The sequence below is a fragment of the Acanthisitta chloris genome, unplaced genomic scaffold (genome assembly GCF_000695815.1).
Source record: "Acanthisitta chloris isolate BGI_N310 unplaced genomic scaffold, ASM69581v1 scaffold16020, whole genome shotgun sequence".
Taxonomy (NCBI): Eukaryota; Metazoa; Chordata; class Aves; order Passeriformes; family Acanthisittidae; genus Acanthisitta; species Acanthisitta chloris.
Window position 1 is genome coordinate 42,834 of NW_008652352.1, and position 15,629 is coordinate 58,462.

At 41.6% G+C, this 15,629-nt stretch overlaps 1 protein-coding gene across 1 annotated transcript; it reads left to right on the plus strand.

Moving 5' to 3' along the window:
- The first annotated feature begins 5,343 nt into the window (after positions 1–5,343).
- LRRC3B (leucine rich repeat containing 3B) lies at positions 5,344–6,594 on the plus strand. The gene has a single exon (XM_009077086.1). It carries the CDS (start codon positions 5,500–5,502, stop codon positions 6,277–6,279), a length of 780 nt encoding a protein of 259 aa, XP_009075334.1. The 5' UTR covers positions 5,344–5,499; the 3' UTR covers positions 6,280–6,594.
- The last annotated feature ends 9,035 nt before the right edge of the window (positions 6,595–15,629 follow it).

Consider the following 15,629-nt stretch of genomic DNA (forward strand, 5'->3'; position numbering starts at 1 on the left):
GTCATTTCCCAATGCCTTTGTTCACTTTCTAATTTCTTAAAATTTTTTTTTACTTTATTTGCAGATTTATAATTAATTAATATAATTATTTTAATATACTGTGTCTTCCATCCCTTTCTCTGCAGTCCTTATTTCTGTCTGGTATGTATCTCTTGTGTTTGTTCCAACTTTGATACCTTCTTGATTTATTATGTTCCAAGCAGAGGAAATTAGATGCTCAAGAAGACAGAAATCTTCCTTCTGACATTAGAAATGTGTGGATCCTAGTTTCCTTTTGTCTTCTTGCAGTGACTAGGAGGCAAGAAAGTTCATGCTGCAAGTTTCTTGGTGAAACTCAAACGTCATATCCCTTGAATCAGATGTTCTGATTATGGAAGCAAACAAAGCTCTGTTTACCCTGACTGATGCTCAGTCCTGTTGGGTTTCTTCTGGTTAATTTACTGAGAATTTGCTGAGCTTCATTCTTGTTCAGCTAAGTTTTGTTGACCAGGTTGTTAATTATGGGTTTGAACTTGTATTTGCTCTTTCTAACAACTTAAAACATTGGGAGCTTTTCCCCTCTCTGTATCCATTTACTTAGTTATGTCTTTTGAACACTTCAGTAAACACTCCTGCTTAGTCTGTAATGATCCTGCTTCTTTCACTCCAAACACAATACATTAAATCGTTTCATTTGTCTTCAGTGGGATGAAGATGTTCCACATTGTCTTTGGTGCTTGGGCCCTCTGACACATGAACTTAGGTGGCATAGCTGTACTGTGGAGGACTCAGTAGGGTCCATGTTGTAAATCCAGGTTGGCAGGGTTTTTTAGCCTGTAATGAAGCAAATATAAGATTTAATTGTCACCGTCTGGGGAAAACAGTATGATTTTTACACTTCTACAATATTAAGCATCTGAGACTACTTCAGGTCTTTGCTCTTTCACCCCAATCCGTTCCTGCAGTAGGACTCCAGTTGTTAAGGAAACTTCCCTGTTTGACCATTCTTGAGACTCTGGCAGTCACACTCCTATCACCATTTTTAGCTGCTACACCTTCATAGCAGGTGGATCCAGTGAGCCAACAGGTGCCGCACTTGACTCCCTATGCACCCCATACTCACACAGTCTGACCAGGTTTCCTTACTGCTTCGAACCCAGGTTTCCCAAAGCAAAGTCTCAGATGTCTGGTTCCATAAAACAGTATATTCACAGCACAGTAACACAGAAACAGACCTGAGAACCTGGAATAAAGGAGCCCCTGGGCTCTTATAACCTCACTGCCTACCTGTGTACAAGTCTCGCTCTTCCTCCCAAGTCTTCAGCTCCTGCTGTGTCTCTCAGTGTCCATTCACCTGGCTGGTGCCACCGGTCCTCATGGCCTTTGTTATGCAAAGTGTTGGCAGTTCACAGCCTCTTGTTTCTCTGGGCTTCCACCCAGAGCTCAGTCTGCATCTCAATCTGCTTCTGGAACTGCAGCTTGCAAACTGAGCAACCTGCACTAGATGTGTTCATGGAATCACTAAGGTTGGAGGAGACCATTAACCTGACACTCTGCTATAACCCTTAAACCCTACACCATTTTCTCCAGCACCAGATCCAGATGCCTCTAAAACACTTCCAGGGATGATGACTCCACCACCTCCCTAGGCAATCTATTCCAGTGCCTGAGCACCCTAACAGTGAAAAAAATTTTCCTAAGCCACGCTATGGTCAAAGAATCCAAATTTCCATCGGCCTGAGCACCCTAATAGTGAAAAACATTTTCCTGAGCCACACTATGGTCAAAGAATCCAAATTTCCATCTGTGACACCAGCCTCATAGCCGTGTATTTATCAGTCTAGCCCTCCTATTTGTTTCAGTATGTTCCCCTAGTACTGAAGGAATTGAGAAAAATACAATCTGTGCCCCAACTCCTTTAATGTGTGTTTATCAGTCTAGCCCTCTTACTCGTTTCAGTATGTTCCCCTAGTACTAAAGGAATTGAGAAAAATACGATCTGTGCCCCAACTCCTTTAACTAAATGCTCTAGGACTTCTTTCTTCAATATCATCTCCACCTACCTGGAACACTAATAAGGGGTAGAAATCGGAGGGCCACACCAAGTCACTTACATCCCTTAGGTCCCAGGGAGGCAGCAGACTTCTCTGTGTGTTGGGCCCTCTTTTCCTCTCAGCAGGGAATCCCCTATAACAATCACCCTTCTTTCTCCTTTCTGGAGCTAGTTGTAATTTGCCTGGTTTGTTGTTTTGGTTAGGTGGTATCCTGAGTGGTCTTTCATCAGGACCATTGTCAGCCGGTCATCTGTTTCCAGCACCCCATATATTGTGTAGGGGAACATCAGGAGGTGAGGGAGACCGGGAGGGGATTCTCCTGCCACCCCAAGCAGGGACCTGCCTCTATTCCTCCCCATGTCTTAGATTCCTTTCTGCTTGTTGGAAGGGGGGAGGATCCTTCAGCACTTGAGGTGCCTGTGGCTGGTGCATTTGCCTCAAGGCAGGAAGAGACCGGCTCCACCAGTCATTCTCTTCCTCTGATGCCTCTCCACCTCCTTTTTGAGCTGTACCACCGTGCTGAGAAGATTATCCACCTGCTCACACCTCACGCAGGTGTTATCTCTGCTGTAGTCCAATGCCATCACCAGACTGGCAGTCTCTGCAGCCCAATACCTGGACCCCCACATTTTTCTGTGGTAGCTCTGTTTGCGTTGTCACAGCCTCCCTGGCTCCTGCAGAGGTTTTAGTGCCCTGCTGAGTGGAAACCACACCTAGTCTCTCCTCCTGAGCTGATCTGCTGAGCTGGTGGGAGTGAGACCGTGCCTTCCTGCTTGCCCTGCCTGCATGAACTGCTGTGCAAACTGCCGTGCCAACTGCAGCGTCAGCTGCTGCACCACATCCTCCTGCCATCAAAGTCCCGTTTGCCCACCGTGTTCGCTATGCTCTGGTCTCTTGTGCTCCCTGGAGCCATTTAAATCTCCTGCAGTGCTCCCAAGTCCATCTCCCACTTGTCTAATTGGCTGCTGAGAGCTTCTGGTTCTGGACGGGGCTCTGGGATGCTGCTTGGGAGTCCTTGAGATTGGGACCCCCTGTACATCCTGATCCAAAATTCAGTCCCAAACTTATGGGACTTACCTCAGTTGCTGCTGTTGTCGCTGTGCTGTGCCATTCCTCAACAGTGTATTATTGGTGGGAAGCCACTGTGTACAAGGAGTAGGTGATTAAATGATGCTCATTCTGTGGTAGTGAGCTGGACCACTCATCTACTCTTTTGGCGCAGCACAGTAGTGAGACACATAAACATGAAGGGAAAAGAAAATAGGTGGCTGATTTTCCAGGGGATGGGCCATCTTGCCACAACACCCAGGGCTGCTGGAGGGAGGAGCAGATTGCCAGCTCAGAGTGCCAGGGGGAGCAGCTGCCAGCTCCAGCTTGGCCTCCGAATGGGCTGCATATTTTAGCAAGTACTTGGCACTTTTGGGTAGGCTGGGAAAAAACAACTTCTGGAGCTTGTCTCCTTCTGTAGCAGTTTTCTGTCTGGTCTGAAGACCAGGCACTGCAGTGACCAAAGAGCCCAAAGGAGAAATGGGGTGCAATGGGGTTCTTTCACGTAAACCGTGTTTCTTCCACAGAGATCATGGACTCCATTGATTGGAGAGGTGCTACCTACCTCACCTCTGTCTCCTCAAGGGCAGCTTTTCATGCTCTGCTTACTTTCCTTCTTAACGGTTTCACATTTCCAGGGTTAACTTCACAATTTCTCATTGCTAACAATTTCATTTCTTTTAATTTTAGAGTAGAAGTTTTATGGACTCCAAGTCTAAACTTTCTGTTTAGGTTCTTGGGCAATCTCTGTCATGAACAATAGGTAAACTGAAGATTAGTGGTGATACTCTACTGTGCAGTAGTTGCAGTGAGAGTGTGCTGAGCTTTTGCCCTTCCCCAGCTGTGAAGTAATCAGACATAATGTACATGCTATTAGGGTGGGTTTGAGTTGGTTTTTTGTTGTTTGTTTTGTTTGGGTTTTTTTTTGTGGGGGGTTACTGACATACTAAGCCTCAGCAAAAAAAAAATAAAGAGTTTAAACTTGAGCTATGGCTTTGAACTGCTGCATAACACATTTGATCCATATTACTGTGATGTGCCAGAAACTGTAGCTGGTATGTGTGTGAGTTCTGCAAGCAAAAAATGATTGCAATGCAATTTCTTCTTTTTCATGTAAAATCACACATATCCTCCCTCCAGGGATTTTCTTGCTCTGTGGACTGCAGTGTGGGTTTGGAAAAAAAGCATAATTCATTTACATGTAAATACAACCTGAAGGCAGCAAGTATCCAAGCTGCTACAAAGACAGAGAGCATGTACATAGAAACAAATGGATCTTTTGTCATTAACAATTCATAGTTTACCATAATAGTGGCGGGGAGGGGAAAAGGTTGCCTTTGAAACCATATAGGTCAGCATTTCAGACTTCTGTATTTGTGCTCCAATTAAAGGAGAAAATGGAAAAGCTTCTGGATGTTTACTGTTTTTAAGACAACTTGAGAGGGGAGAAGCAGAAACAATGTTTTTCATATGTCCTATTAGCAAATTACGTGCCATAAATATTTTTTGTTTGGCTTGTATGTAGGTTTGTGTGAGTTTTATTTGGTTTGGAAGTGAGGAATGTGAGTTTTGGGCAATTGTTTTATTTCTTTTTCTCTATGTTAAATGAGAAAATTTTCAAGAAAACTGGAAATAGAAATTATTTCTGTGTGTCTCAAAAAATGCTGGGAAGTACAGGAAATCCATCATTCTAAAGCAGAAGAGAAGGTGGGGGACACAAACAAAGAGATGGTGGAGGTTTTTGGCATCTTGCATCTGCATTTGGTTTAAAGTTTTGTTCCTTGATACAGTAAAAATATTTCCTTGCTGAAATACTTTGGTTTGGACTTAGAATATCATCAACTATTTTGAGATAAGTTCACATTAACCACCACAGATTCCTCACTTACCTGTCACTGTTGCTGGAGATACAACTCTTGGCTCCTATTAATGCATCTTGTACTTCAGCAAGGGAAAATGCAATTTAGTTTTATAGCTCTTTTAGAAAAGTCTATTATAAAGCAAACCAGTGCCTTCTCTAATCAGTATTGAAGACCAAACCTGTGCAATTTGTAGTAAGTGTCATCTGTTCTCTTAAAAACATCCTGGGGATTTACGTACTAAACTCAGATTAATGCTAATAGGAGTAACCTAAGATAATAGATCATTTATTTAGTGTTGCATTTTACTTCAGCTTCTTTTGATTCCATTTTTTTAATGGAAAGAAAGTTAGGATTGGAGTTTATGGTATAAAGAACTTTCTTCCCTTCCTCTCTGTAGGTGTGCTTCTAAGAGTACTGACCATGAGGAAACCCACGTGTTAGTCAGTTTTTACTAATGCTACAGAAGAAAATGAAGCCACGCTTCAGCTTTGCCGAACCTTTTCCCACCACTGTTGGCTGAATGAGAAATGGTCGTGTGATTATGCTGACACCCCAGCATGCATTTGGTAGACCTGTGGTTAACTCGTTCCCTCTCCATGTGTCTGCTCTTACAAAGTTTTGTCCTCATGATACTGTGCTTTCATTCTGCCAGTATGTGCCCAAAAGGCTGCCTTTGTTCCCACTCTGGAGGTCTGAATGTCAGCTGTAGCAATGCAAACCTCAAGGAAATACCCAGAGATCTTCCTCCAGAAACAGTCTTACTTTATTTGGACTCCAATCAGATAACATCTATCCCCAATGAAATTTTTAAGGACTTGCACCAACTGAGAGTCCTCAATTTATCAAAAAATGGGATTGAGTTTATAGATGAACATGCCTTTAAAGGGGTGGCAGAAACCTTGCAGACTCTGGATCTGTCTGACAACCGGATTAAAAGCGTGCACAAAAATGCTTTCAACAACTTAAAGGCCAGAGCCAGAATTGCAAACAATCCCTGGCACTGTGACTGCACACTGCAGCAGGTGTTGCGGAGCATGGCCTCCAACCACGAGACGGCCAACAACGTCATCTGCAAGACTTCTGTGCTGGATGAACATGCGGGAAGACCGTTCCTCAACGCTGCCAATGATGCTGACCTCTGCAACCTTCCCAAAAAGACTACTGATTATGCCATGCTGGTCACCATGTTTGGCTGGTTCACCATGGTGATCTCATACGTGGTTTATTACGTTCGACAGAATCAGGAGGATGCAAGGAGGCACCTTGAGTACTTGAAATCCCTGCCAAGCAGGCAAAAGAAACCAGATGAAGCCGATGACATTAGCACTGTGGTATAGTATTCTGAATACAATGACTGCCTTTGTGGTGGACTGGATGATGCTAAAACCAGAGGTTTACTTCTAATGTTCATTGTAAACATTAAGACTTTGGGGTTTTTGGTTTTTTTTCCTGTTTAACTGAATTACACCACTGTTGAGCTTTCTAACAGAAAGTTTTGTCCAGGCGGTATACTTTAATTATTTCTCTTGTGGTATCCTAAAGCAAGTGAATTAATATGTAAACATTAGTTTAGACCCATTCCACTATTTAATAACGAAATTTATTTTTTTAATTTAAAAACCAAATAAAAGCTTAAATTTGAACCACGTAAAGCAGAGTAATTTATTGATGAGAAACCTGTCCAGTGCTAGAGCATGGTTTGTTCAGTGCTCACAAGGTAGAAGAGAGGAATGATGATGAAGTGAGAGCTCTAGGAGCAGAGGGTCCCCGAAGGGCACTTCTCACCCATGGGTGTGAGGTGAAAAGCTGGTGAATGATAGCCCATTTTGGGGTCTGCTCATCACAATGGGAGAGGGCTGCAGTGTAGGGATAGCAGAATGCCCTGACTCGTAAGGGATTGATGCTTGATTAAGACCTCAGAGGGCATATCAGCAGTGCTGAGGAGAAGTCAACATGAAGGAGCTGCATTTCAGGATGTCGAAGAGAGGTAAGGTGAGGGGTTGTGGTGGGTTTTCATCTTACACCCTCTTACTGCCTTGCATGAGCTTCAGGCAAGTGTCCTCAGCACTGGGGAGTACAGCAAGAAGGCAAGAGCATACTTAGTATACTGTTCAAAGTTAGAGTACCACTAGTGATGATTAAAAAAAATTAAATTAAATTAGTGATTTTAATCTGTATATTAGTTAATAACTAAAAGTGGCTTTATTTTTTATGGTGCAGCCTTTTTAAAAAAAGAAAAAATTAATATGGAGTCTAGGCATATTCTGTTGTGTGTTTGGAAATACGTGTTTTTGTATGATTTTGTGGCTAAATATTTGGGAAAATATAAATCCCACATGCAGTTAACCTCAGCCTTGAATATAAAATGGATATTTTAAATCTGCTGTCTCTAAAAACATGATGGATTTCTCTTTTCATAGATAAAGTTTTCAAAGGGAACAAATTCACAGAATGTATTCATTTTGACCTTTTTTATCATAATAAAATGCTGCTTGTCTCTGGGCCCCTATAGATCCAGTCTAACTGACATTAGAATATGTATTACAGAAGGGTGCATTAAAAAATGTATAAAATGCTGCTTTGAAAAATCATGTGTTACAGGACAGCCTTAAAAAATTAAAAAATCTCCAGAGTCATATCTCCCATTAGATTATCTGTTATTTCTGTTACAGTTATACTCTTTTATATTTTAGAGGACACAAGCACTTTATGTTTTGCTTTTTCCAAGCTTTGTCTGGCTGAACTTTCAGCATTGCCAAAGTGCTGTTCCCAGCCCCCTAAGCTCTGCATGGCCTCCTGCAGGAGCCAAAAGCAGTAGGGTTAAATACACTTGAGTCCGAAGAGAGCAGAGAAAATGTTATACTGTACTGGCAATATAACAAACTCTACTGAACGGGATGTGTAGTGCCTCTGTGTAGGCTGAGCCAAATTCATTCCTGATGTAATTCTCCTGTTTTCTCTAAAGTTTCCTTCAGAGTGAAATTGGTCTTGTTTCTATTGCTGTGTTACACAAGCAATATTTAGGATCTCAGCTAGTATGCTATTTTTGGAAAAAGCAAGGGGCTAGCTAAAAGAAGGGACTGAGCTGGAGGTACTGACATAATCAAGAATTCAGTGTTGTTTATTCACATTTGAATGTGGGAATTTCTCCACAAAATTTGGACAAAGTTATTTAAACAGCAACATTTTAAAAACTCTTGCAGATTTTTAAAAAATGGCTTTCAAGCAACATTTAGAAAAATAAAACTTCTTCCCAAAGCTGACTGACAAAAATACAAATAATTTATATATATATATAATTAGTTTTTCTGGGTTTTCACTTCTTGACTTGATTTGTAAGACAGGTTCTGCAGCTGGTATAGTTTTTCCCCAGCTGAACTTCTGACTCTACATCTTTAGATCCTGCCCAAAGGAAATTTCAACCAAGTTAAGCATTACTCTGTAGAAACGCTTTGGAGGAATGCTTTCAAATCAGTTGTCCAGGTCTACTGATTTTCTTTAATTGATTTCCTATCAAACATCTTTCCTCACAAAAGTTTTCCTTTCTTCTTTTGAAGCCAATGCTGAAATTGCTGTTTAAAATCTGAGAATTAAGGCAATACTCTGACAACAAAGAGATGCAAACTCATCAAGATGAATTTAGCTGACGAAAATTAATTAAATCACTGTTCCTCAGCTATGTGGATCTGACAGTTCTAGTATTCCTGTCAGCTCAAATATTTGAGGCATATCTCTTTGTTTCATTGAAAAGAAACAGAAAAGAAAGATAAAAGCTTCTACCATAAGAAGTTGCTTGTTTTTATCGTGTTTACTACACACCTTTCTGTCCAAAACTACTGTCTGTAGAAAAGCCTACACGCTGCCCTTGGAAGTCAGTGGACAAGCTTTTAAACTTTGATAAAGTTTAACACTTCAAGGAGTTATTTCTTTTGCAAAAACAGTTTTGCTCAAAAAAGAGTAAATAGGTGTAGTTTTTGTTGGAATACCTTAGTTAAAAACATAGTCTTTAAATTGTAGGAGGGAAATCTAAAGAAGGAAAACAGAAGAGGATATAAATTCTGGTGAGGGTAGATGTAAACCCTAAACAAACCAGAAACAGGAATCCCACTTTAGCAAGAGCCAAGAGCTTACTGGTTATTAAGGGAGCTCTGTGGTTAGATAGAGCAAATGTTCTGAAAGAAACTAGGCTAGTATGTGAGAAGGGTAAAAAAATCATCCTATGAATTACTTACTGGTTAAATTATGAGAAACAAAAGTAAGAAGTATTTGTCTGATTTCTTGGAGGAGAATGGTTACTGAAGTTCCTGAGAAGGTGTCCCAGAGATCTCAGAATAGGACCAATGCTGTACAGTGTATTTCAGGGTGATGTGGAAAAGGGAGCTGATAATGAGCTGATAACATTTGTGGATTATAAACAGTTATGGAGGGCAGTCCAACCTACAGCTAACTGTGAAGAAATACAGAAGGTTCTCACATTTCTAAGTTAGCAGATGATGATAAAATGAAGCTTGGATTTGGTGTGAATAATTATGAAGTACTGCAGATGGTACATCCTTAGCTATGAACATGAGGATATTCTCTAAATTGACTATAATCAAATGGAAAAAACATCTTGGAGGGACAGTGGGAAGCTCTTCGGTGACCCACACCAGAAATTATTAGGAGGGAAAAAGCCAAACAGCAAACAGCATGGTGGAATGTCATGATAAACCACTAAATAAAATCTGTGATGAACCCACATCTGGACCATTACATTCAGTTCAGGTTCTCCTTATCTTCAAACAAGATGAACTGTGTCTCTGAACTACTGAATATGCAGAGAAAAGCAATAATATAATCAAGGATATGAAGTTGTTTCCATAGGAAAAGACATCAAACATCTCCAAGCATGGGGATAAGATGCCATACAGACTCAGTATACTAACTGGAGTAGTACACGAAAGGTAACTTGAGTAGGTATGATCTCCATTTCTTGCAACAGAACATGGAGCACTTATGATTAGACAATATCAGGCAGCAACTATTGGGGTTTTTTAAAATAATTTTGTTAGAGAGCATGCATGTAAATGATTAAGTACAGGATACTGTAGAGAAGATAACTCATATTCAAAGGTAGGACTCCACAAACTCATGGAAGTCAAGGTTGTCAGCAGTTAACACTGGTAACATTTGTAGATACAATTCTCAAGAAGGAAAGCCCCTGGTCAATTCAAGAAGCAGGAATTGCTTCCCTAGGAAAGACTCACAAGTCTAAAGACTTGTTTTTCACAAAGAAATCTCTTTGTCATTGTTTCTTCAAGTGAAAACTGGTGTGTTGACGTGTTGAAGCTGGAAGTACTTCACAGTGCCACTTATGACAGGGAAGTACCATGGAAGCTTTGGTTTTGTTTTGCCTGAATCAATTAATCTGAGGAGTGAGAACAACCAGCAAACATTAAACACAGTGTGTATGTGCCATACCTTAGCAATATATGAAGTAGGTGCTTTTTCCTTGCCAGTACATACATGAGTATATGGGTCATCCATATTACCTCTCAAATTCACCCATAGTTCCCTGTGGTTAGTCATGTGCATGACTGTGTCAGACACGTGCACACAGATAAAGCAGGAACTCCTGTAGATGCTTTCATTTCCCCTGTTTAATTGTGAAACAGGTTGCTTTGTTGCTTCAAAGCCATGATTCACGCTGCATCTAAGCCAAGTACACCTCCGTCCTCAGCCTTTCACAATGCTCCCTGGTCCCAGTACCAGCTGCACACAACATGGCAAAAAATGAGGTGACACTGGCACAGCTCATCACTTAGTCACATCCATTGGTTACCATATACGGCTGTTACAGACCTTTGTGAACAACCTTTTGTTTCTGTCTGGCTCAGCACTCAATACAATTTTCTACAAAGAAAAGTAGTTAGGTGGATGATGTAATGCCTTCTATAAGGAAGAATTCTGTTTGTCAGAACTGGTGAGTGCAAGTGTAGCTAAGTGTCCCTAGATCTGTTCTTCTCTTTCTGCACTTGTTAATGAGTAGGTTCCTGGCATTACAAGTGTGTTTGGCTGTGTTTTTCTCCTAGGAGAGTTATGGCCCTTGGAGGAGATTTCTTGAGATGGTCGTGAATCTGAATACAGCTGCTAATTCCAAAAAAAAAGTCTAGAATAAAAAATGAGCTGGTTTTAAACTTTCCCTGCTGCAAGGAAACTTGAGAAGCAGTTAAGTATTTGGGAAATCAAACGTCTGTATTATTCTTAATGCTGTTGTGAGGTTCCAAAAGCACATCATGAGTATCCTGCTGCTTTGGTGGGGCAGTCTGGGAGCAGATTTTATAATAACACAGCAATCTCCAAACGCCTTTAGTGGCAGATTAAACTGGACATTGATGGGAAAAAAAGGAAAGAAACCAATCAACAAAAAAATTCCAGTATGTTGAACAGTAGTCTATCTAGGTATCTTCACACTTCACAATTATTAGTCACTGATTCGTAATCAAAGAGTTTGTGATCTCTGGACTTCTTCATAGCTCCATCTTAATTTGGAAAAATAGGTCTTGTTAAACATATCTCCCTTAACACTGGTAGTACATGGCCTGGCAGTACTCATATTTAAATGGCCACTGAAGTCTAACATATTAGCTAAACCTCATGTGCACTGAGGTCTGTTTGTATGCCTGTTTGCACATCTGTAAAAAAAGTATTTAGATATATATTAAAAATATGTACATATTCTTTACATATGTTTGGCTATAAAATCACGTTCTTTCAGATATGTTCTGGAAGTTTTTAATGTATAAGAGCAAGAAAAATATTGGAAAGGAAATACAGACTCCAGAACTTTCAGGTCATCTTCAGACATCAAAGCTGGACAAAAAGGAGAGAAAAAAAAGTCCTAGCAGAACCTATTGTTGTTTCTTCCTTTGAGGATTAGCTTTGTGCTCAGTGCTGCATTTCATGGCTTACTGATTTTTTATTTCTGTACCTAAGCCAGATTAACGTTCACTTTCAGCAAAGTCTTTTATAAATGGGGTTCTTAGCCACAGAGAATACTGAGGCATATCAAGTTGTCTGAAAAAACCTGTGACTGCAAGAAGTAAGCTCTCTAGACAATAACTCTATACTCTGTTAATTAAATTTAGTGGCAAAGGAAAAGAGTTGTTGTTGAATTAAGGTAATACTAGAGAGATTTCAGGTTCTAATGTAGATGCTGTCTTTTATATTCTTAATGTGGCTCTATATGAGGCAACCAACGCACCTTTTTGCTATCCTATTTCAGAAGCTACAGATCTGGTTGCTATTACAAAGCACAAAACCTTCCATCTCTTTCTTCGTGTAGCCCCTAAGGACAAGAGCTTTCGGAAACACCATACCTAGGAAATGCCACCCCAAAAGCAGTTTCAGAGTCTCACTTCAGCACTTGCAGCTGTGTTGGTTTAGGCCATGTGTAACAGGAGGGGAAACTGCTTTGGATGACATGTGAACCCTCTCCTTCTTAAAGTGACTTGGTTACCACTTGTAGCAGATATATCATAGGTCAGAATCCCAGAGAGCTCATCCCTTATAACCATAGGGAGCTTTCTTTTCTACAGAATGACAGAAGTTAGTTTTAGGGCATCAAACAGAAGAACAAGCTCTGAATTTGCAAGATGGCTTGAGGGTGTGGAGGAAAGGTCTTTCATGGAAACTACCTCAATTAAAAGTCAGTGAGTACATGATTGTGGACCTGAGGAGACCTGACATACATTTCATGTCTGGCCCCTGACTGCCTGAGTAAATAGATGCCATACTTAGCACAGGAAACAAATGGTTTGGGCTGAGAAGGGTGAGTCATTCAGAGTTGAGTTGCTTTTCCTGAAAGCACACAGAAATACAATGATTAAAAAGGCTTTACATTTGGAAAATCCTGCAGGCAAGTCTTTAATCAGTGTTGAAAGGCTTTTCCTTCTACTGCCAGTAGATTTGTTTTGACACAGCATGGTGATGACTATAGGTACAGCAGTCAGTTTTAGCTGGTAGAGGCGTATGGGTGACGACTGCTCACGTTACGTGAGCACAGTATTGGGTGTCTGACGAGTGTGCTCCTTCTGCTGCAGGTGCTGGATTGAGCTCAGCGAAGAACTGACTTTTCCACACAAACTGAGAAGATGCTGGCACTATGTGGGCTGGCTGAATTTGGGGAGAGTGAGCAGATGGCACCTCTCACTGCAGGCCTGATGAAGCAGTTTCCGATGAACTTGGTTTGAAACACCAGTTCTCATCCCTGGTGGAAAACCACAGTGGTTCATGACACACAGACCTCAGCTGTTCTGGACTCCTGTTCCTATATGTGTGTGTGTGTGCACTTGTGTGGGTGCAGCAACGTTTGACTCAGCTAGGTCTTGGTGATAGGAGAGTGGGAATTTATATGCCCGACATTATGGGTTAGTGCATATACAGATGATAGACTTGAGTGGCAGCAATATCCCGGGGGAAACTACCCAGAGACTTGTTGGAGAATGGGTGGGAGAGAGTCAGAGGGTGCTTGCCATGATCATGTGCTATTCCAGTATTCATGTAAAAAGTTCATGTTTATTTTGTTTTCTGTTCTCTTACTGGCCTAGTACTGGAACCTTTTCTGTATAAATGGAAGCAGAGTAATTAAATCATTACTTATCACTGCCATAATGCAGAAACTCTTTATTACTGCATGATATATGTCACATCAGAGCCTGCCAGATTGCTTTTGTCTGAGGGCACTTCCCCATGGCAAGGAGTCAGCCAAGTTCTCAATACATCCCGACCACAGGGCACCCACCTCTGAGCAAAACACACGGTGTTCACCTGGCAGCTACACTTGGAGGGGGGGGTTCTGTGTCCTTCAGTGGCAAACTATCCACTTGTATTTCAGACTTTGTGCATTTTCACATGTAAACCTCATCCCTATTGGAGAAAAGAGGTCATTCAGAGGGGCAGGGTGAGGGGCAATGCTAATCTGTGCCTTGTGCTCCCAGGGAGAAACGAGTAGCTGGGGTGGATGAGGGAGGACCAGACATCTGGCAGTCTGTATATGGGAGAAGCCCTGAATTCTCTGCAGAGGGGGTTGGAGGAGGTGGGAGAGGTTGAGGTAAGAGGTCTACCTGGACAGGATGCTCTGCCCTGGGATTATGCATTCATTCAGGCAGCTGCTGGGGAAGGAGAGGGGGCTGCAGAGGGAATTCCCCCATTCAGTCACCACAGCCTTTACTGACACCATGATATGTTTTGCACCTCCTATAACACCATCTGCTCTGAAAAGGCTGTTTTGGGGCTAAGCTAGGAGACAGGAGTACCTGGTATGCTTACGCTTCTGGTGAGTAGGTCAGTTCCCCAATCCTACCCGAGCTGGCCAGAATGTTTCTCCATTGCCACCTGCAGCCTCTGAGGCCTCTGTGGCATGGTGACCTGGGTTGGTAGGTGGCATCCCACTGCTGGCCCTATTCCTGGTGTAAGACTGGTTCCCACTGAGTAGAGTGGGGGAGAAAAAGTGCCAGCTGCTGTGGTGGCTGCTGGGTTGATCCGCCACTGCCATATTTCCAACTCACATCTTGGCTCTTCGAGCTTATATTTGGCTCTTCCCTGCCCAGCCCTCATCAGCTCGGAAGGGGGGAAGATTCTTTTCTTTTCAGGAAGAGAGTTATAAGTAATGTCATTGCTCTGCTTTTCCACTGAAAGGTGTTTAAACCAGCTGTATATACCTTTTGAAACACAGGGAGTATGTAGTGAAGAAGAGAGCAGGCTACATATTTGAGTCATCACTTGCATGCTTCTGTCTGCTTTGTATGTCTTTTTAAAAATTTGTAATCTGGGAGGCCACCTACCCCACTGTAATGCCTTCCTGTGTGAAATCCAAAAGCATAGAGAGTCTTATTCTTACCTGCAGTAGTTTAATATAATCCCATTAAAATCAAAGGAGCTGTTCTCCTTTACCACAGTGAAGGTCCTCTTGCAGAAAGAATTTTTAGCTGATAGCATCCTCACTGAGCATGAGGGAAAAAAATCCGTGGTAATTTGGGGGAATATTTAGCCAGTCTAGTTTAAAGGTGCTCCTATTTCAGTTGTGCCTAGGGATTCCTATCAGAGGAAAAGATACCGATATAGGGGTTTGGGTTGACCAAGTTTTATTCAGCATCAACTTAAACTGTCAGGGCTAAGTAGATCAAGAAGAATAGTACTCAAATTAGGACAGCTTCAAGGCTTTGTAGATAACAAAGAGAATCTAATTTTAATTATGATCTTTACTGAATTTTGAAAAGATCATATTCTTTCATCAGTTCAGAGAAGGACAGGAATAATCTACGTGAACTCCTCTCCCACCTTTAAGACAGTGGCAATCCTAACTTTTAGCCCAAAACCTGGGAAGGCCAAAATGACTTTTGTTTGTTTCCCTGGAACTATCTGGTGCAATATTGAAAGTGTTACTGACATCCTAGAAGGACAGCAAAGAAGAGCTGAGAAAGACAAATTACGATCTAACTAGAAATTACTAGGGACAGCTGAAGACTTGTGTCTCTGCTGCTTCTTCTTGTAAGTGCATGCTAGTATATACCAAAGACATGGAGGCAGAAGAAACGAGAAGCCTGTGTGTTCAGAAGGCCTATTATGACCATGTTAGTTTTCCTGTGTATTTATCCTCTGGGAATTTGACAGTGGAGCAATTAGTCCATCCAAATATACATATATA